The sequence below is a fragment of the Rhinopithecus bieti genome, unplaced genomic scaffold, assembly GCF_001698545.2.
Source record: "Rhinopithecus bieti isolate Rb0 unplaced genomic scaffold, ASM169854v2 scaffold_11919, whole genome shotgun sequence".
NCBI lineage: Eukaryota > Metazoa > Chordata > Mammalia > Primates > Cercopithecidae > Rhinopithecus > Rhinopithecus bieti.
Genome location: NW_016807055.1, coordinates 376,938 through 400,361, shown reverse-complemented (window position 1 = coordinate 400,361; position 23,424 = coordinate 376,938). Strand labels below are relative to the sequence as shown.

Sequence of the window (23,424 nt, the reverse complement as noted above, 5' to 3'; positions counted from 1 at the left end):
ATTTTAAAGAATGTTTATCCTGGCATTATTTTATTAGCAAAATATTAGGAAAACAAATGTTTTGACCAATAATAAGGAAATATATGAATTATGATAGCTATATAATATAGTAGTGGGGAAATTATTAAAAATGATCTTTTCACAGACTATTACATGGGAAAATATTCACAATATAAGTGGAAAAAGATAAGTAAATAAGGCTGTAACTACAGTATGATTTCTAGTTTTGTAAGATACAGGTATACCCACACAGATACAGATATAAGATACAGAGATATATACAGATTCAAGATATGGATGGAGATATATATATGAAGATATATACACATATACACCAAAAAAGTTGTAAGAAAGTACATGACAATGGTGTATCATCTCCAATTGATAGGATTATCAGTTACTTTTTTTTTCCTTTAGACTTTCCTGTATTTTCCTGACTATACATTACAATCACCTGGAGATCTTTAATAAACTGCGGATGTCTAGGCTCCACTCACCAAAAGTTATGAATTAAATAGGCTGGGGTATAGTTGTAGTTACTTTTTAAAATAACTGCCTGGAGTTTCTAATACTCTGGTTCAGATTCATAGCACACACATGAATGATAAGCATATTATATATTAAATTTTGAGGGTTTCTTTTGTTATGTTAAATGCTTACCTACATAGTAAAGTGCTTTTTTGTTTTCCAATTTAACACACTGGAGTTTTGTTTGTTGTTGTTTCTTTTAGAACTGCTTTCTGAAGCAAGTTTCCAAGAAGCTCTTCAGGAAAGCATTCCTGACATTCAAGCGCACGAGTGGGTGCCACTGTGGCTACTGCGATACTCGGTCATTGTGAAAAGTAGAGGAATTATCAAATCAAAAGGCTACATTTTACAAGCTAAAAGAAGGGGTTCTTAACTGACTTAGGAGCATAACTTACCTGTAATTTCCTTCAACATGAGAGAAAATGGAGATGTGTAAAAATCTAGTTACTGCCTGTAAATGGTGTCATTGAGGCAGATATTCTTTCGTCATATTTGACAGTATGTTGTCTGTCAAGTTTTAAATACTTATCTTGCCTCCATATCAATCCATTCTCATGAACCACTTTATTGCTTTCCTTAAACTATTGTTTTCTAATTGAAATTGTCTATAAAGAAAATACTTGCAATATATTTTCCTTTATTTTATGACTAATATAAATCAAGGAAATTTGTTGTTAGATATATTTTGGCCTAGGTATCAGGGTAATGTATATACATATTTTTTATTTCCAAAACAAATTCATTAATTGCTTCTTAACTCTTATTATAACTAAGCAATTTAATTACAATTGTTAAAACTGAAATACTGGAAGAAGATATTTTTCCTGTTATTGATGAGATATAACAGAATAACTGGAGTAGCTGGGATTTACTAGTAGTGTAAATAAAATTCACTCTTCAATACATGAATGGAAACTTAAATTTTTTAATGTGTCCTTGCTTATAGTTTAGCTGTAATGATGTAACCATGTATTCTTGTACCGTATTATCTCTTTTTATTACTTATAAAGACAAACCAAAGTAAATCTGAAAAGGAGACTAGAAGCTTTGAAATTATTGTTTGGGGGGTTTATAAAAGCAACTACTGTCACCTCCAGATTCTTCTAAATTATTGACCCATCCTTAGTATATATTGCTACTCATTCAAGAATCCTCAGTATTGAGTACTTACCATATGTTAGGATACTGTGGGCTCTGGAGAGAGGAGGGGGCATAGAGCCGGGAATTAAGAATGACTTGAGTAAAATGTGTGATATTTATTCCCCATTAATAACTGACTAGGAAGGACTAAAAGCCAGAAAGGGGATGAAAAAAAAATCCTTAATTCAGGGCCAACATTATCTACTTAAACAACTTTGAGATATAGTCTTAACTATTTTAAAGCAGAATAATATAATTGAAAGTTTATTGCTAAAAGAGACTATATAGGTCATTTAGTATAATTCTTCATTAGTTTCAGAACCACAAAATTGCAAATAAATAAGCTGTGAATGTTGATGTACACGATAAATCTCCTTAATTCTATAAATTTGTGTCTGTAACCTGAATAGTTTGAAAACTTCTTTTAAAATCTCTTGTATCTCAGCTGGGCGCAGTGGCTCACACCTGTAATCCCAGCATTTTGGGAGGCCGAGGTGGGCGGATCACGAGGTCAGGAGTTTGAGACCAGCCTGACCAACATGGTGAAACCCCATCTCTACTAAAATACAAAAATTGGTTGGGTGTGATGGCACTTGCCTGTAATCCCAGCTACTCAGGAGGCTGAGGCAAGAGAATCTCTTGAACCCGGGAGTCGGAGGTTACAGTGAGCCAAGATTGTGCCACTGCGCTCCAGCCTGGGTGACAGAGCGAGACTCCATCTCAAAAAAAAAAAAAAAAATCTTGTATCTCAATATTTTTAAACCATGGGCCTAAATAAAACTAATTTTGCTCAAGTTTTCTCAACCTAGGGAAAAAGAACTATAGTTCCATATTCAAAATAAATATAACAGACCCTTTTCCTAAGTAAGATTTTGTGGTTTACTGATTGGCTAATTTGATCATTAAAATTATATAAAATCTGACCAGGCACAGCTCATGCCTGTAATCCCAGCACTCTGGGAGGCCGAGGTGGGTCGATCACCTGAGGTCGGGAGTTTGAGACCAGTCTGGCTAACATGGTGAAACCCTGTCTCTACTAAAAATACAAAAATTAGCCAGGCGTGGTGGCGGGCACCTGTAATCCCAGCTACTTTGGAGGCAAGGCACGAGAATCCCTTGAACCCGGGAGGGGGAGGTTACAGTGAGTCCTCTCCTGCCTGGGCAACAGAGCGAGACTGCATCTCAAAAATAAATAAATAAATAAACATCTCTTCTGTCTCAATATTTTTAAACCATGGGCCCAAATAAAACTAATTTCGCTCAAGTTTTCTCAACCTAGGGAAAAAGAACTATGGTTCCATATTCAAAATAAATATAATAGACCCTTTTCCTAAGATTTTGTGGTTTACTGATTGGGTAATTTCATCATTAAAATTATGTGAAATCTATCTGGACACAGCTCCTGCCTGTAATCCCAGCACTTTGGGAGGCCGAGGCTGGTGGATCACCTGAGGTCAGGAGTTTGAGCTCAGCCTGGCTAACATGGTGAAACCCTGTCTCTACTAAAAATACAAAAATTAGCCAGGTGTGGTGGCAGGCGCCTGTAATCCCAGCTACTTTGGAGGGCAAGGCATGAAAATTGCTTGAACCCAGGAGGTAGAGGTTGCGGTGAGCTGAGATCACGCCATTGCACTCCAGCCTAGGCAACAGAGCGAGACTGTGTCTCAAAAAAAAAAAGAAGAAATTATGTGAAATCATGTGATTTGCCTGGTAAAACTTGTTTAGATATTGAGCTACTTAAGCCTTCTAGCCTTTATATTAATCGTAATGTTATTAAGTATATATATAGTTCATCTTTACCTTTGGAAATGCCCATTTTTTTCATCTAAGTCCTGAAACAAGTGTTCATTTTATTTTAAATCTATACAGTGAATTGGCCAAGATATTTTAAGAGGGAACTTTAATATCCCATTTATTATTTTATAACCCTGGACTTATAAAATTGATTGTTTGAAGGGTTATTTTGAAAGTGGGGGGAAAAAACTTAGTTGCTAATGTGTCTGAACTTCAGCAGAGCTTTTTGGTGATCTCCTACACGCACCCTCAACTCTTCACAAAGAAGCAAGGTTATAGATTCATTTTCTGAAGGGGATCGTGTATGGAATTTTTAAATAAGTTTTTAATTTTACCTCTGTACTCTTGATTTTCTATTATTGAATAATCTTTTAAAACACTGATTTTTAAGGCTTTATATATAAGCTTTCTAAGCTGATGTTCACATCTTTTTTTCATGAACTATCAGAATATAGTGAACACTTTTCAAATATTTAAGGACTTAATGTTTAAAAAGCCATAAAATAGAGTGGTAATACTACCAAATAATTACTTAAAACTGAAAGCTAAGTCATCAATAGTTTATATAACAGATGTTTTCTGAGGAGATGTGAATCCAGTGTGACCAAGGTAGAAAAAGTTTATATAATTTTTTTTTTCCAGTAAATATGAAAAAAAAAAAAAAAAAAAGCTGTAGCTTGTTTATTACATTTCCAAAATACACTGGAGCCTTACTTTAACACAATGTACTGTAATTTGGAATTTGTTCTATTATGAGTCTATCTTGAATTCCCATCCATGAAACTGTAGTCACCAAAAGCAGCAAGTATTTTCACATGATGTAAAAGACCATATTGTGCTAGTACGTTAATAGAATATCCATTTAGGGATGGCCATTGCTAGAACTTGAATCACAAATAATAGCTAATAATTATTCATTTTTCAAAAAAGATCATTTGGATAGCAGCTATGTATAAAATGGAAAATAAAAAATTATTCTGTTTTGCATGAATAGTTCAGACTTTCCCATACCAGAACCAAGTAGTAACTAAAATTAGGATCTTAATTTTCAATGATAAAAGGTTTAAGGCTTATTTAATTATGCTCCTTTAACATTGTCTTTCTAGATTTTTCAGCCAGTATTTTCAATATTTAGGAATGTAAACAATTGATATATTTATTGTATGTTGGCTAGCAGTTCATCCTTCTGCAAAATATGCATTCGAAGAAATGTGAAGCTTGTTTTAATGAGGATTTAAACCATTTGTGTCATTTATGTTTTCATATTCAAATATACCAACTTAAAATTCTGAACCTATTTTTTTCATCATTAACTTCCTATTATACCAGAACGTATACCTTTTTCCTGTAAAGTTGGCAATGGGATATGGCAGTTTTATTTTGAAAATATGTAACATGACTTTAATATTTTATAGTTTTCAGAATTAGAAACATAGGAAGGGAAAATGTTTTAATTAGATAAGTCAACTTTTATGTGTCAGTAGTGGTGTACTATAATGGCAAATTATAAAGCATTATTAAATATTTATAATAATTTTTAATATTACCTACATTATGAATTTAACCGAAATAAAGTATGAGTTGTATATTTTTAATTGGGTTTTTTCAATAACTGGAAGCATCCTGAAGCATTATATTGATTTTTGAACTATCTGAACTCTAAGTATGATTTGAAAATAAATTAATAATTTTAAAACATCCAAATCATAAAGCTATTTATGCATTCATTCATTCCACAAAGATTTATTGAATGCCTGCTATGTGTTAGGCACTGTGCTACAGATAGACACAGATGAAAAATAACTCCTATCTTCAAGGAACATACGGGATATTTGGGGGGAAAGGGAGGAATCTGTATATGAATAACAGCAATAAAAGGCGGCTTCTGTTGGCAGTGACTCACACCTATAATTCCGGCATTTTAGGAAGCTGAGGTGGGCAGATTACTTGACGCCAGAAGTTCAAGACCGGCCTGGCCAACATGGTGAACCCTGTCTCTACTAAAAATAACAAAAATTATTCGGGCATGGTGGTACATGCCTGTAATCCCAGCTACTTGGGAGGCTGAAGGACAAGAATCACTTGAACCTAGGAGGTGGAGGTTGCAGTGAGCCAAGATCGCACCACTGCATTCCAGCCTGGGTGACAGAGCCAGACTCTGTCCCAAAAAGAAAAGAAAAGAAAAAAAAAAGGCCAGGCACGGTGGCTTACACCTGTAATCCCAGCACTTTGGGAGGCCGAGGCAGGTGGATCAAGAGGTCAGGGGATTGAGACCATCCTGACCAACATGGTGAAACCCCCTCTACTAAAATACAAAAATTAGCTAGGCATAGTGGCATGTGCCTGTAGTCCCAGCTACTCAGGAGGCTGAGGCAGGAGAATCACTTGAACCAGGGAGTGAGAGGTTGCAGTGAGCCAAGATCGCACCACTGCACTACAGCCTGGCGACAGAGCAAGACTCCGTCTCAAAAAAAAAAAAAAAAAAAAGCTGTATCTGTTGATAGAAGTAGTGAAAAGGATTGGGGCATGTGGAAGGAAGTGGGACTGAGTAGCAGGTTAAGGATAAGAAAGACTTTCCTGAAGAAATTAGCTTTAGAGTAGGGTCAGATGACAAGGTGTGGTGGGCATTCTGGGCAGAAACCCTTGTTTGCCTGGTTTGTAAATATGCCCTTATTGAATGATGGAGCAGTTAATATGTAAACTTTAGAAGTTCAAGGAAAACACCTTCAAAAGCTTATTCTTATAGAAAGGAATGACTTCTGTTGAGACAAAAGTAGGTTAAGTTTGGAAAAGTCACATGTTACAAAAAGATGAAAACTTGCTATCTCCTCTGACTATATCAGGATATGGTCATATGCAGTTCCGCTACCAGAGAAGTCAACAAAAGCTTTAACATGTTTCCTCAGCAATGACTAAATGTGTAAAATGTCATGTAAGATTTTGATGTGTCTGCTGGTCCATTATTTTAAGGTTCATGTTTTACAATGAATATTACTTACTTTCATTCTTTTCCCTCTTTGCTCACTGTTGATTCTTGCATTCTATTCCTTTTAAGTTCACTTTTTTTTTTTTTTTGAGACAGGGATCTCACTCTGTTTCTTAGGCTGGTGTACTGTGGCATGATCATGGCTCACTGCAGCCTCAACCTCCCAGGCTTAAGCCATCCTCCCACCTCAGCCTCCCAAGTAGCTGGGACTACAGACATGCACCACCACACCTGGCTAATTTTTATTTTTGTAGAGACAGGATCTCGCTATGTTGCCCAGGCTGGTCTTGAACTCTTGGACTCAAGCGGTCCTCTCACCTCAGCCTCCCAAAGTGCTGGGATTACAGGCATGAGACACAGCACCTAGCCTCCTTAGTAATTCTTTACCAAAGATCTTTAGGGACAGTAAACTTTCTAGATCCTGTTTGTCTGAAATGTCTGTATTTGCATTCAATCTTTGTTCTTTTGTTTTGTTTTGTTTTGTTTTTTATAGAGATCAGTTTTCATTATGTTACCCAGGTTGGAGTACAGCGGTTATTCACAGGTGTGATCATTGCATACTACAGCACAGAACTCCAGAACTAAACAATCCTTCTGCTCCAGCCTCCCAAGTTGCTGGGACTACAGGCACATGCCACCACACCCAGCTTAGTTTGCACTCACTCTTAAATGATCATTTGACATTACAGAATTCTAAAAGTCCCCAAACACAATATTGAAAACCAGATACAACCCAAATGTCTATCAACAGCTGAATGGATAAATCCATTGTTGTATAGTCATACAATGAAATACCACTCAGCAATAAAAAAGAATGAACTACTGGCGTACACAGTAACATGGATGAATTACAGAAACACTATGCTGAGTGAAAGAAGCTAGACATGAGTATATACTGTATTATTTCTTTTTTCAAGATGAGGTCTCACTCTGTCACCCAGGCTGGAGTGCAGTGGCATGATCATGGCTCACTGCAGCCTCAACCTCTTGGGCTCAAGTGATCCTCCCACCTCAGCCTCCCAAGTACCTGGGACTACTGGTGCATGCCACCATACCTGGCTAATTTATATATATTTTGTAGAGATGGGCTTTTGTTATGTTGCCCAGGCTGGTCTCAAACTCCTGGGCACAAGTGATCCTGCCTCCTCAACCTCCCAAAGTGCTGGGATTACAGGTATGAGCCTCTGTACCCGGCCTGTATTATTTATTTTACTTGAAATTTCAGGAGAGACAAAGTTAATCTATAACTACTGGTTATCTATTGTTGCATCTGGATGACTTTGAGGCATCCAGATGCAGCAATAGATAAGTCAGGACTGCAGTCTCACCTGAAGGCTGGATTGAGGGTCTGTTTCCAAGCTCACTTGTGTAGTTGTTGGCAGGACTCAGTGCCTCACACATTGTCAGACTGAGTTCCTTAATTCTTCACTGGGTGTAGGCCAGAGGCCTCCTTCACTCAGTTCCTTGCCACAGTGTTCTCTCCAAAGGACAGTTTACAACATACAGCTAGCTTCCTACAGAGTGAATGATTGAGAGAGAGCAAGATAGAAGCCAGCCTTTTGTTAACCTAATCCTGAAAGTGACATCCATCATTTTTGTCATATTGGTTTCATTAGAAGTCACTAAGTCCAGCCCACATTCAAAGGTTTGAAGACCAGAAAATGGGATCACTGGACCATCTTACAGGTCAAACTTAATTTAATGGTAATGTTTTACATGTAACAATGCAGAATGACCATGAATAGTATGTATTTTTAGAAGGCTCATGCACTAAAACTGTCATCTTTTGGTTAATGCCTAAAATTCCAGGGAGCTTTGACCTTTCAGTTTAAGGCTTTAATTAATAAAATATAGATTATTTAAGGTAAATTTCCTTTTGGGCCTGAGTAATAGTATTGGTTACCATTAAAAAATGTGGGAGTTGGGGCATTGACCCCCCTGCACAGTTGAAAATCCACAGATGGCCGGGCACGGTGGCTCAAGCCTGTAATCCCAGCACTTGGGGAGGCCGAGACGGGCGGATCACGAGGTCAGGAGATCGAGACCATCCTGGCTAACACGGTGAAACCCCGTCTCTACTAAAAATACAAAAAACTAGCTGGGCGAGGTGGCGGGCGCCTGTAGTCCCAGCTACTCGGGAGGCTGAGGCAGGAGAATGGTGTAAACCCGGGAGGCGGAGCTTGCAGTGAGCTGAGATCCGGCCACTGCACTCCAGCCCAAGCGACAGAGCGAGACTCTGTCTCAAAAAAAAAAAAAAAAAAAAAAAAAAAAGAAAATCCACAGATAACTTTTGACTCCCCCAAAACTTAACTACTAATAGCCTACTATTGACCAGAAGCCTTGCAGATAACTAGTTGATTAGTATATGTTTTATATGTTGTATATATTATATATTGCATTCTTACAATAAACTAGAGAAAAGAAAATTTTAAGAGAATCATAAGGAAAATATATTTACTATTCAGTGGAAGTGGATCATCATAAAGGTCTTCATCCTTGTCTTCATGGTGTGTTGAGGAGGAAGANCCACAGATAACTTTTGACTCCCCCAAAACTTAACTACTAATAGCCTACTATTGACCAGAAGCCTTGCAGATAACTAGTTGATTAGTATATGTTTTATATGTTGTATATATTATATATTGCATTCTTACAATAAACTAGAGAAAAGAAAATTTTAAGAGAATCATAAGGAAAATATATTTACTATTCAGTGGAAGTGGATCATCATAAAGGTCTTCATCCTTGTCTTCATGGTGTGTTGAGGAGGAAGAGGAGGGGTTGGTCTTTCTGTCCAGTGGTGGTGGAGGCAGAAGAAAATCACTGCATAAGTGGAACCTCCCAGTTCAAACCTGTGTTGTTCAAGGGTCAACTGTACTGTATATACTATATTTACCTAAAATTAGATATACTGTATTGCCCTAAATCCACTTCAGATAAAGAAGATAGGCAAAGAATAGGGCAAACCTGGTAAGCCCACGTAAAAACACTTTTTTTTGCCTATGGTAGATTTGTTGATAGACCAGCTCAATCTTCTCATATTATGAATATGTACTGAAATTTTTCATATCTTATGTTTGTTTCTTGACCTTAGATTATATATGAGTTTGTTTTTTCCTTTTTCTTTTTCTTTACTTGAAAGGGCCATACTTGCAAGTGAATATTAGACATTGAATGATTTTCTAATATTCTCTCCAATTTTCTACACCTACTTCTGTCATCTTAATTTCTATTTCCATGCATTTGCTCACATTAAAGTTGTGGAGATTAAATGAGTGAATACATGTAAAGCATGTAACTAGTATCCAGCAGATATTAAGTGGCCAATACTATTATGATTGATGCTGTTGTTCTTTGATGCTTTGATCTCCGCAGCCTACATCCAATTGGTTCACTTTCCTTCTACACAATTTGTCTCCTCTTCAAATCTAGCCTTTCTCTTCTGTTCATCTTCTTACATAATCTCACTGCTACTTGGCCCTACTAAAATTTATTTTTGCTCTTCACCACGTTTGCCACAAAAGTTGATCTAAACCATTTCCATTCTTCTGAGATGTATCATCTACTTCTTTTGGATAGATAATAACAGAGGCTATTATCTATCCAAAATCTTCTCTTCTTCACTGCACTTGAACATACTTGCATTCACATTCTCCTCTCTGTTTGAAATATCAACTCTTCCCTCCTGCCTCAAAGGAAGGTGCATTCTTTTCTGGCTACAGCCACATTTCTGTTTATTATCCAGTCCTTCAGTTAGCATTAGGCTGGGCTGCAAATAGAAAAATCTGTAAGTAACAGTGGCTTTTAACAAGGTGTTTTCCTCAGGTGAAAAATCTAGAAGGCTCTTGAGGGCTCATAGGGCAGCTCCACAAGTTGATTTTTCCATCTCACTGCTATGCCATCTCTAAAGCATGCCTTCATCCTTATGGCACAAACTTGCTGCCTGAAAACCAGTGAACCCAACTTTCCAGGAAGTAAAATGCACTTTAAAAGGTCACGAGGGCCTGGCGAGGTGGTTTACGCCTGTAATCCCAGCACTGTAATCCCAGCACTTTGAGAGGCCGAGGCGGGCGAATAACCTGAGGCCAGGAGTTCAAGACCAGGCTGCCCAACATGGTGAAACCCCGTCTCTACTAAAACTACCAAAAAAAATTAGCCGGGAATGGTGGCGGGCGCCTGTAATCTCAGCTACTCGGGAGGCTGAAGCAGGAGAATCGCTTGAACCCGGGAGGCGGAGGTTGCAGTGACCCAAGATTGCGCCACTGCACTCCAGCCTGGGCGACAGAGCAGGACTGTGTCTCCAAAAAAAAAAAAAAAAAAAAAAAAAAAAAAAAAGCCAGGGACGGCCTCCTCTCTTTTAGATGCCGTCCCTAAAGACATGCACACAATTTATACCTAATTGGCTAAAACGTAGTCACGTAGCCACATTTGGCTGCAAGGGAGACTATAAAATAAGCAATTTAAGCTGAGAAGGAGTGTGTCCACCAAAGTCTGTGTTCTGTGACTTTAAATAAAAAATTGATTTTCTGTTATAAATAAGTAGAGACTAGGTTTGGTGAGGCACTCATCCATCCTTTCTCACCTCCAACAATAATTTGCGTTTACTTATTTTTTCAATCCTCCATCCCCTCAAACGTAGTTCTCTACCTTTTATCCCAAAAGATAACCAAAAAAAAACCTCTTGATTCTGGTCATTCTCTTCCTTTCACTGCAACAATAACAACAACAAAACCTTATTCCTCTCCTTTACAATTTCTTTAACGTTTTTTTCTTTTCTGCTATTCCCAATCCCTAAACATCATCTCACGTTTAGATTAGCTTTCTACTTTGTCTCCGAGTTCCTGCGGGCACCTTATATCCCTTTTACCCCAACCAAGTCCTTAAATTTTATTTTATTTATATTTAGCGTCACAAACAATACACGAGTAAATATTGCCTTTTTAAAAAAAAGTACAAATGCCTCAAACGTCTCCCTTGGACACGCCAAGGGCTACATTAAGCTCTTTAGAACATAGAAATGAAAGAACGCCTCCCGGGTTCAAACGATTCTACTGAACAAATGAACGGATGGCCTGTAGGTGCGTTCTTACAATTCATGTGAACCCGTACGCTAAGGCCCTCTGTCACTGCGGGCTTCGCTGCCCCCCTGAAGGTCTTTGTCAGCAAAAATCTGGCTTGTCTTCTACAGCTCTGAAGCGCACACTTAAACCCACTCCCTCGGTCTCTGACCGCCCTAGCCTGAACTGGCTGGGGGAAGGCAGGTATGAGATTCTCGCGAGCTCTCGGATCTGCGCGGAAAACGCGCTCGAGGCAGTTCTCTGACGCATTTCCGGAGCGCCAGGGAAGAGGGAAGTAGTGGTGGTCGCGGGGGAGCCGGAAAGATGGTGGTTACCAGATCGGCACGGGCTAAGGCCAGCATCCAAGCCGCGTCGGCTGAAAGTTCCGGGCAGAAGGTAGGAAATCCAGTCTTTCTTACTTCTCCCCGCTTCGCAGAGCGGCGCTCAGGCAGGCGGGGCGGCGCAAGGGTCCGCTTAAGGGTGAGGACTGCCGACAGAGGACCCCAGCTTGCCGCGCGCTTGGGTTTCCCAGGCCCCGTGCTAAGACTGTCACGAAAACTAGCCCTCACCACTGTCTTTTAAGGCAGTTTTTAGTATGGAAGAGAGGTTAGATAACTTTCTTTGGGTCGTTCAACTCCTTAATGCAGAAGCATAGTTCAAGCTTTTTAAACCATACTGTTAACACGGTACCAAGGAGGGTTAATTTCGGCCACCATGCACAAGCCCCATTTAGGGGAACTGGAAAAAAAAGCTTCGTTTTCACGTGGGGAGGCTGGCAGCTGTCCAGCGTCACCTCCTTAAGGCGTGAGGAGGGTTGTGGTGTCGTCACCTGGTGACTCTTAGTGGCGTCAGTGGGCTGTCTCATTCTGACTCTGCGATGCAGGGAACGGAGCGGCGGCGATTTTTTCCTTACGTAAAGGTAAGGGCGGCTGATTCCATCAGTGTGTTCCTAAACACATCGTTGTTCAGAGTTTATTCCTTTTCTCCCCCTCTTATCCTATAGGTGGGTCAGAATGTTCCTCTACCCATTATATTTGACTTTAAACAGAAAAAGTTTAATTGTTTTGCTTCTGAAGTTACATCTAGGAAGGATGAGGCAAGTGAAGTAAATGCAGGGTTGGATCCAGTGTTTAAATTTTTTTTTTTTTTTTTTTTTTTTTTTTGATTCGGAGTCTTGCTCTGTTGCCCAGGCTAGAGTGCAGTGCCCAGGCTAGAGCCGCGACCTCATCTCACTGCAACTTCTGCCTCCCGGGTTCCAACAATTCTCCTGCTCCAGGCTCCCAAGTAGCTAGGATTACAGGTGCGCACCAACACGCCCGGCTAATTTTTTTACTTTTAGTAGAGATGGGGTTTCACCATATTGGCCCAGCTGTCTCGAACTCCTGACTTCGTGATCCACCCGCCTCGGCCTCCCGAAGTGCTGGGATTACAGGCGTGAGGCACCGCGCCCTGCCAAATTTTGATTTTTTTAAAATCATGAGTTGGGCGGGGGTTTTGTTTGTTTTTTGTTTTAAAGGTAATTTTGTTTACTGGGTTTTAGCTTTTGGGGTCAGTACTTCATTTGCTTTGCCCTTGTTCCAGCCCTACCTAATTTACAGTGTGTTTTCTCTGGTTTGCAGAGTTCTGCTGCTAATGGGATTCAAGCGCATCCAGAAAGTAGTACTGGATCTGATGCCCGAACTACTGCTGAATCACAGACCACTGGGAAACAAAGTTCAATCCCTAGAACTCCTAAAGCTAGAAAGAGGAAGAGCAGAACTATAGGCTCACTACCAAAGGGTACTGAACCATCTACAGATGGAGAGACCTCTGAGGCAGAGTCAAATTATTCTTCTGGGTCTGAGCACCATGATACCATTGTAAGGGTAACTAGGAGAAGGCAGATCTTAATTGTATGCTCCCCAGTGTCTAGTGTTAGGAAAAAGCCGAAAGTAACTCCAACAAAGGAGTCTTACACTGAAGAAATAGTCTCTGAAGCAGAATCTCATGTTTCAGGTATTTCTAGAATTATGCTTCCCACAGAAAAAACGACAGGAACCAGAAGAAGTAAGGCTAAATCTCTGACAGATCCAAGCCAAGAATCTCATACAGAAGCTATATCTGTTGCTGAGACATCAAGCTCAGACATTTCATTCTCTGAAATTGCAACTAGAAAAACCAGGAGTATGCAGAGGAAATTAAAGGCACAAACAGAAAAGAAAGATAGTAAGATGGTACCAGGAAATGAGAAACAGATCGTGGGCACACCTGGGAATTCAGAGGATTCAGATACCAGACCAACTTCCCATTTACAAGCAAGATCTCTTTCTGAGATAAATAAGCCAAATTTCTATAATAATGACTTCGATGATGATTTCTCCCACAGAAGTTCAGAAAATATATTAACAGTGCAAGAACAGGCCAATGTTGAATCTCTTAAAGAAACAAAACAGAATTGTAAGGATTTGAATGAAGATGCCAATGGAATAACAGATGAGGGGAAAGAAATTAATGAGAAAAGTTCTCAGCTGAAGAATCTTTCTGAACTTCAGGACATTAGCCTTCAACAGTTACTTTCTCAGCGACATTCAACCCCCCAAAATAAAAATGCTGTATCAGTGCACTCTAATCTGAACTCTGAGGCTATAATGAAATCATTAACTCAAACATTTGCAACTGTGGAAGTAGGTAGATGGAATGACAAGAAAAAGAGCCCCATAAAAGCAAGTGACCTGACAGAGTTTGGTGATTGTGGTTGTAGTGATGATGAAGAAGAGTCCACAGTTATAAGTGTCAGTGAAGACATGAACAGTGAAGGGAATGTAGATTTTGAATGTGATACCAAACTATACACATCTGCGCCCAACACATCTCAGGGTAAAGATAATTCTGTCTTACTAGTTCTCAGCAGTGATGAAAGCCAACAGTCTGAAAACAGTGAGAATGAAGAGGATACTTTATGTTTTGTTGAAAATAGTGGCCAAAGGGAGTCATTAAGTGGAGATACAGAAAGTCTGTCATGTGACAATGCATTGTTTGTAATTGACACAACTCCTGGAATGAGTGCTGATAAAAATTTTTACTTGGAAGAGGAAGACAAGGCAAGTGAGGTTGCCACTGAGGAAGAAAAAGAAGAGGAAGAGGGTGAAAAAAGTGAAGAAGATTCATCAGACCATGACGAAAATGAAGATGAGTTTAGTGATGAAGAAGACCTACTAAATAGCACAAAGGCTAAACTGTAAGTTTTCCTTTATAAGTTTTGATACATGTATTTCAAGTGGTTACCATAAAATATGAAATAGCCTGGGGAATGAGAAAATCACTGCCTTGGGTTCTTCATGGAATAACTCTTCTATCCAGCATTTCCCTTGTCTTTTTGGATACCTATTTTAGTCATTTTTTTCCCAGCAGTCATAACTAAAAGTGCTTCTTTTGGTGACATTAGAAATCTGTTGGATGCAGTGACTCATGCCTGTAATCCTAGCACTTTGTGAGGCTGAGGCAGGAGGATCACTTGAGCCCAAGTAGGTGTTTGAGATCAGCGTGGGCAATATAGGGAGACCCCATCTCTACACACAAAAAAATTTTTTTTAATTAGCCATGTGTGGTGCCCTGTGCGCCTGTGGTCCCAGCTACTTGGGAAGCTGAGGTGGGAGGATTGCTTGAGCCCTGGAGATTGAGGCTGCAGTGAGCCATGGTTGTCCCACTGCACTCCAGCCTGGGCAATAAAGGGAGATGTCTCAAAAAAAAAAACGGACATCATATGTTAATATTTTTGTATGTGATAAGAGCAGTAAGTGACTCATGCCTGTAATCTCAGCACCTTGGGAGGCCAAGGCAGGTGGATCGCTTGAGCCCTGGAGTTCAAGACTGGCTTGGGCAACATGGGAAAAACCCATCTCTACAAAAAAAAATAAAAATAAAAAAGCTGGGCATGGTGGAAAGCACCTGTGGTCCCAGCTACTGGGGAGGCTGAGATGGGAGGATCACTTACTTGAGCTCAGGAGGCAGAGGTTGCAGTGAGCTGAGATCGTACCACAGCACTCCAGCATGGGTGACAGTGAGACCCTGTCTCAAAAAAAAAAAAAGAATATGTACTCTCTTATCCCTGCATTCTTTCACTCAGAATATTATTTCTGTAATTCATCCATGTTACTGTATATACCAGTAGTTCATTCTTTTTTATTGCTGAGTGGTATTCCATTGTATGACTATACAACAATGAATTTATCCATTCAAGTAATGATAGACATTCAGGTTGTATCCTGAATGTCTATCAATATTGTGAGTATTTTTCAATATTGTGAGTATTTGAGAACTTAGAGTTCCATAATGTCAAATGATCATTTAAGATTGAGTGCAAACTTACTTTGGGAGGCTGAGGTGGGTGTATCACCTGAGGTCAGGAGTTCGAGACTATCCCCTGCTGGGCATGGTGGCGGGCACCTGTAATCCAGCTGCTTAGGAGGCTGAGGCAGGAGAATTGCTTGAACCCAGGAGGTGGAGGTTGCAGTGAGCCGAGGTCACGCCTTTGCACTCCAGCCCGGGCAACAGAGCAAAACTTGGTCTCAAAAAAAAAAAAAAAAAAGATTGAGTGCAAACTAAGCTGGATATGGTGTCATGTGCCTGTAGTTCCAGCCAGGGGACTACATACATACATTCAGGGTTGAGAATTACTGCACAAGAATGATTTCACTTTCCAGTAGAGGTTGATTATGCTTTCACCTACTCAGTGTGTATGGATAATTAGGGAGGAAAGTTACTGTCAGTCCAAGTGTACTTGCTTAAAAAGGACCCTTCCATAATATAAAGTAGAAATTATTACATAAATATAACAGGAGCCCGGGTCAACTCTAGAAGATCCCAATTCAGTAGGTCTAGGGTATGACATTTGTATTTTTAAAACACTCCTGTGGGATGGATGCTCATTGCTGTTCGAGACTCACTTTAGAGATACTAGCAAATGCCCTTAGTCACCCAGAAAAAAACATTTATGTTTTGATAACTTGGAAGTTCAAGAACCTGCCTTTCTCATTAGTGTTAGAAATGAAGATGTGTACATTTATTAACGCACTACCTATATATGAAGTTGAATCATCAGGTATATTGTTTTCTGTAATTTATAAAATCTCTTTATGAAATCTATTGGTATTTTATATGACCTTAATCTTCTTCTTTTGTTGTTGAGACCGAGTCTTGCTTTGTCACCCAGGCTGGAATGCAGTGATGCAATCTCGGCTTACTGCAAGCTCACCCTCCCTAGTAGCTGGGATTACAGGCGTGTACCACCACACCTGGCTAATTTTTTTTGTATTTTTAGTAGAGACGGGGTTTCACCATTTTGGCCAGGCTGGTCTTGAACTCTTTACCTCAAGTGATCCTCCCGCCTCGGCCTCTCAAAGTGTTGGGATTACAGGCATGAGCCACCGCGCCCGGCCTGCCTTAATCTTCTCTAAGAAAATCTGGAGAATAAATTTGGATATGTTCCTCCAACACCTTTTTGGTTTAATTCATTGTGCATCCAGAGTTTCTTCTAAATGACTTTACTAGATTGAAAATATCTATTTACAGGAGTTTAAGACCAGTTTGGGCAACATATTGAGACTCTGTCTCTACAAAAAAAAAAGAAAAGAAAAAATGAGCCAGGTGTGGGGTGCGTACCTGTAGTCCCAGCCACCCAGGGAGGCTGAGGCGGGAGGATCACTTGAGTCCCAAGAGTTCAAGGCTGCAGTGGTCACCACTGCACTCCATCCTGGGCAACAGTGAGACCCTGTCTCAAAAAATAAAATAAAATGATGAAAAATTTATTTATTTAGAGTTTTTTCAGGAATTCCTTGTAAAAATAATATGCTTTTTTTCCTTTATCGTAGACAATACAAGAGAAGAATAAGTGATTTTTTAAAATGCAGTCTTACTTGTTTCCATTTTGATTTAATTGCTTGATCTTTAAGTCATGATTTCTTTTTCAGTCTAAAGTTGACAAGCAGCAGCATAGACCCTGGTCTGAGTATCAAGCAGTTGGGTGGTTTGTATATTAATTTCAATGCAGATAAACTACAGTCTAACAAGAGAACCCTAACACAGATCAAGGAGAAAAAGAAAAATGAGGTAAGTTAATTGTGCTGTTAGGTTTTCACAGAACTAACCAATCGCTTTTAGAAATTAGTCCTTGGTAAAAGATTTAATTTTCCTACAGTGAAACCACATTGGCGTGATGTTAGTTTTTTCCTTCTCTAAAAGAGTCATTTCTTTTTACGATAAAATCCTATCTATGAATGATAATGCTTTAAAATAAATCAATACGGGGTCAGTGTTCCTCATCTTACACCCACCAATTATGATCCCAGGGGTTTTGTTTTCTTCCCTTTTCTTGCTATACTTTTAGTTCTTAAGTTCTTAACTAATGTATACTCTGTTGAGAATCTGAAAGCTGTGAATGCCTTCCTCTTCCACCAGGAAAAAAATACACATGTGCATATAAACATTTTACGTATAATTTCAGAAGGAATTACTGTTAGGGTAACCTTACCCAAACCCTTAGCTTTATCCAACACCTTGCACTGCTTTCTCCTAAATCTGTATTTTCTAGCTTTGATGCCTCTCACTTTCACTTTCAGACCTTTAAATCCAAGTGTCTATTTGTTCATTGAGATGTCCTCAGGCACTTGACCTCACTAATTCCCCTTTCCCTGCCTGAACCAGGAATCCTCTTTTTGTATTCTCTCTTCTGGCTAATGAAACCAAAATCTCTTTTCCTTTTGTAGTCAGTCACCAAGCCTCTAGGGGAAGATTTTTTCTCCGCCTCCTCCTTTTTAAGCGACTGTCACCAGCTAGTACAGGCCTTTGTTTCTCATCTAGACTACCCCAGTGGCTTCCTTTTTGATCTTGTTTTCATCATCATCTTCAAGCCATCCTCTGTACGTCTAGATTTCTCTGTCTAAAAACACAAATTCAGCTGGGCAAGGTAACTCACATCTATAATCCCTGCACTTTAGGAGGCTGAGGCAGGAGAATTGCTTAAGCCCAGGAGTTTGAGACCAACCTGGGCAATATATCGAGACCACATGTCTCCTCCCTGCCCCAAAAAACACACCACACACAGATGTGACATAGTATTATCTTAAATCCTTCAAGGTACCTTTCTACCCCACCCAACTGTCATCTGCTCTATTCTTGCCACTGAAGACTACTGTAGTTGCCTGAACTTACCCTGCTTTTCCCCAAGCAAGTGCAAAAATAATTGATCGTTGCCCTTGGAGAACATTTTACCTCCAGTCCTTCCTCACAGCCCCTCTGTGTTTCCATAACTTCTAGCATAGATCTGATTCATTATTGATCATGTGATATGTTAACTTACCATCTTTTCTTTATATTCCTAAAACAGGGTTTTTCAGTCTCAGCACTACTGATGTTTTGGGCTGCATAATTTTGTTGTGAAAATGTTCTGTGCATTGTCGGATGTTTAATGGCATCCCTATCTTTTGCCAACTAGATGTCAGTAGTATTCTTCCTTGTCACCACCACCAAAAATGTCTCCAGACATTGCCAAATGCTCCCAATTGAGAATCACTGTCCTTGAGCCTAGTACAGCACTTGACACCCAGCAAACTCTTAATCATTTGTTAAGTAAATATCATGCCCCCTTTTATGAGGGATAGGAAAGCCTAGACGACTACCTGTACCACACAGAAACTTCTAGGCCTGAACCTGAATTGGGTAGCTGACAGTTAATTTCTGAGTTGATCATTTCAAATGTCAGTCCCAAATTAATGCTTGTAGTATATTCCTGTAAACTATTTTGAGGGCTACAGAGCAGTCTTATTTGGTTCTTGTACTGAGAAAAATACTAATTAAGCTGAGGTCCTTTAATCACACAGTTTTAGGAGAATATAATCATACTAGTCAAGTAACAGAAGTACAGAAATCATTTAGGAAAAGATAAACAGATTTGACTGCACAAATTTATTTATTTATTTTGGAGAAATGGGGTTTTCCTATGTTACCCAGGCTAGTCTTGAACTCTTGGCTTCAAGTGATTGTCCTACTTTGGCCTCCTAAAGAGTTGGGATTATAGGCGTGAGCCACCGTGCCTGGCCTTTTTTTTCTTTCTTCTTTTTTCTTTTTTTTGGGGGCTGGGTGGGGGGAGACAAGGTCTCACTCTGTCACCCAGGCTGGAGTGAGTGGCAGAGTCATAGCTTGCTGCAGCCTCAAGCTCCTGGACTCAAGTGATCCTTCTGCCTTAGCGTCCTGAGTAGCTGGGACTACAGGTGTGTGCCACTATGCCCAACTAATTTTTTTACAGTCAGCGTCTTGCTATGTTGACTAAGATGGTCTAAAACTCCTGGCCTCAAGTGATCCTCCTCCCTTGGCCTCCTCAGAGCACTGGGATTATAGGTGTGGGCCACTTTGCCAGGCTGACTAAAAATTTTAAAACTTACATAAGTTTAAACTGTTGAAAAACTTATATAACATTCTGACATTATTTTAAAACCAATTTTATGTTTTTATAGCTTCTGCAGAAAGCTGTCATTACACCTGAGTTTGAAAAAAACCACTGTGTTCCACCATATAGTGAATCAAAGTATCAACTTCAGAAAAAACGCAGAGTAAGTACAGTGACTTAATTAAAATGCTTGGATATGTTTGTCTATATATTTTCAACTTATACAACATAACTGCACAATTAAACTGTATCTGTTGGTCTATGTATCAGTCCAAAGAAAATAATTACAGATTTCTAAGGGCTGTAAAATGTAGTACCATGAACACATTATGTATAGATTTTCACATCTTTGCAGCCACAATGGTGCATATATAAGTAGAGTTTTTTTTTTTTTTTTTAATATATATAGATAGATAGATTGCTTCTATCTCCCATTTCAACTAGTTATCCAGAGAGCTTGGAGGAAAGTTGAGGATGGTACTCTAGTAATGTTACTAATATATGGAGCACCCGGGCACATGGTAGGCACTAACTAAATATTTGTTGTATGAATGAAACAAAATTAAGTAACTTGCTAGGAGTTTTCAAAAGAATAGTAGTTTTTTGTTTTATTGTAGAAACAACACAAGTTTCTGGATCCTTGTATGAGTGGTTTTCTGAGACTCCTGGGTGACTGAATAAAAATGTTTACATATAAGCTCTAGAAATGAAGGTGTTTTTGTACATTCTCTTACTGCATATAGTCTGTTTAGACAATAAAATTGAAGTTGTGTGTTATTCTCCCAGCAAGTCAGCAGTTACTCTTTGAGACAGAAAATAGATTTTATGGAGCCCTCATTTATGAAACTGATAATCCTGTGCCTAATTTAGCAGAGAAGTCACTTTTTGTGATTTAATTCCTTTTATTTCTATGATTCTGGACATAAGTGCTTTCAGTAAAGCAACCATTTGTTTTTAATCACAAAATTTTCTGTATGTGTTACTTCAGGGGAAATGAATTATAATGTATACTCTTAGTTGTTAGAATGTTTATTTTTGAAATCATAATTTCAGGAAGAACGACAAAAAACAGCAGGGGATGGCTGGTTTGGTATGAAAGCTCCAGAAATGACAAATGAACTGAAAATGATCTCAAAGCACTGAAGATGAGAGCCAGCATGGACCCAAAAGATTTTACAAGAAAAATGATAGAGATGGCTTCCCCAAGTACTTCCAGGTATGAAGCAAACAGAATAGTGATGATGATCTGTGAATTTCAGTTTGGAAAGCGCTATAGTGATCTTTAAAATTTACTCCTGAAATAGAGGATATTTCCATTGTGCATGCCTAATGTATGAACCATATCTGCATAGGCCATATAATAATGGCCATAACCCAATGCAGCCACTAACTTTTAATTTGATCACATTAGGGAGATCGTGTTACAAATGGTTTCCAGGTCAGCTAAAACTTGCTGAACCTATAAAGTTCCGTATGTGAATATATGAATAGTACTAGCCTAACAGCAAGAGTCCATACAGGATGGAGGGGTAAAGAGGGTATCGGGTACTAATTCAAGGTGGTTTTAAAATGTTTTCATTTGTTCATGTTACACCTCTGCTCAGAAACATTCAGTGATGAATTATGACATAGGATTGAGTCTGTATCCCTTCATTTAGCCATTAATAATCCATACCCAACACCTGCCTTTTGTCATATAGCCCAACAAATTCCAACACACTCAGCTACTCAGTCTTGTCAGAATGTGTACATACCAGTCCCTGCATTATTTGACTTTGCATATCCATGGTTCTCGTTTACTTGGTGAAATTTTACCCATATAAATTCAAGCTAAATTGTCATTCTTTGTTAAATCTTCCTTACCTCTCTTAGGTACAGTTCATCACTTTGTCTTCAGAGCATCTGTAGTGTTTTGTTTCGCACATGTTATGCTTTAATATTTTAGTTACTTTTTTGTGGCGCTTCCTTAAGACTGTGGGCTCCTCACTGCAGGAACCAGATGTTGTCTTTGTTTCCCTAACATGTAAGACAGTGCCTGCTGCATAGTAATCACTGTAAATTTTATTTAGTTGAGTGTATGAACAGATACAGAATGATCACTAAGTAGGCTAAGCTGGCAACCTTTGTGATGACCTAGGAAACAATAGGTATGTAGTAGAATTTATGTGTCTAATTCATTGATTTGGGAAATTAGAACAAAAGTATATATTATCTGTTCCACTTTTCTCCTTTAGTTACACTATGTATCATGAATTTAGTGTTTAGCAAAGAAATTTTGGATCTACTATAAACTACTGAAGAAACATAATTAGTAGCACCAGTGTGTTTTTTTGTTTGTTTTTTTGCTTTAAATAAGTGGCAAAATTTACATTACTATTAGTGTAATGTAAGCTTGTTCTTTCCATTCCTTTCTCTAAATATAATTAGAGCTACACTGAAGTGTGAAAGCATCTTGGCACTCAGGTAGTACATGACTTATTTCAATCAATTGTTCACAGATTGGAACCATTGTTGACAATCCAGCTGATTTCTACCATTCACGAATTCCCAAGAAGCAAAGGAAAAGAACTATTGTGGAAGAACTGCTGGCTGATTCTGAGTTCAGAAGGTAGAGGAATTTATATTTATTTTATAATATGTATACTTTGCTTTAAAATATGTATAAACTTATAAAATTTCAGATAATTTAACTCAATATAATCCATAACGTATTAACATATGTATTTTATGAAAATAATTTAGTGCAAATCTCTCTAATGTGTGGCTTAACTAAAGACAGAGGCTCATACCTGCTTCTGCAGATACCACACATCACATAGCCCCTGGAAAACACTACACTCATGAGAGAATGAGGGTGAAAAGAGCAATTAATGCCTTAGTATTCTTGAGAAAATAGTTTTACCTAATGAATTCCTTGAAAGGGTCTACTCCACAGACCACACTTTGAAAACCATTGGTCGGTTCTAAGAAATATATCATACTGTGGATTTTCAGGTTAAGTGTGTTTTGCTCTCATCCTGATTTTGCATTTTATCCATCAAAATGTTTAAAGCATTTGATACAGCCTGGTAGATGGATATAGTGCATATATAGATGATATATGGATATATGGATAGATAGATGGATATAGTGCATATAGTAGGAAAGTCTTCCAACCACAGTTGCCATTTTTTCTCCCTAGATTGCAAGCAAGCGCTATGAGGTCAGAGACTACACTTGTCTTGTCCACCACTCCATTCCCAACTTTTACCCCAAGATTATATTAACTTCTAATGTCTGATATATCAAACATAAAGTTCTGATTTTCTTTTCAGATACAACCGAAGGAAGTACTTAGAGATCATGGCTGAAAAGCAGCAAATGCAGCAGGAAAAAAGTTCCGAAAGAAGAAGAAATTTCGCAATTAAGATTTACCAAGCAAACTGCCACATTTTACATCGCCCCTTTATTTGCTTATTAAAGGTGTTTTGAAAACTAACACCATCATCTAAATTAAT

At 38.8% G+C, this 23,424-nt stretch overlaps 2 protein-coding genes across 2 annotated transcripts in view; both read left to right on the top strand.

The window, feature by feature from the left end:
- Positions 1-1,443, top strand: part of GCLM (glutamate-cysteine ligase modifier subunit) — a 21,589-nt gene extending 20,146 nt beyond the window's left edge. Inside the window, exon 7 of the mRNA XM_017879781.1 lies at positions 732-1,443. Within this exon, the coding sequence (XP_017735270.1) occupies positions 732-901 (170 nt within the window). The 3' untranslated portion in view covers positions 902-1,443. The remainder of the gene's footprint in view (positions 1-731) is intronic.
- A 10,294-nt stretch (positions 1,444-11,737) lies between these two features.
- Positions 11,738-23,424, top strand: DNTTIP2 (deoxynucleotidyltransferase terminal interacting protein 2). The gene is given in 10 exon segments (XM_017879780.1): positions 11,738-11,901; positions 13,125-14,722; positions 17,454-17,592; positions 19,995-20,090; positions 20,981-21,047; positions 21,050-21,091; positions 21,094-21,143; positions 22,426-22,535; positions 23,242-23,279; positions 23,282-23,424. Coding segments are annotated over 10 exon segments (2,265 nt in total). The 5' UTR covers positions 11,738-11,829; the 3' UTR covers positions 23,335-23,424.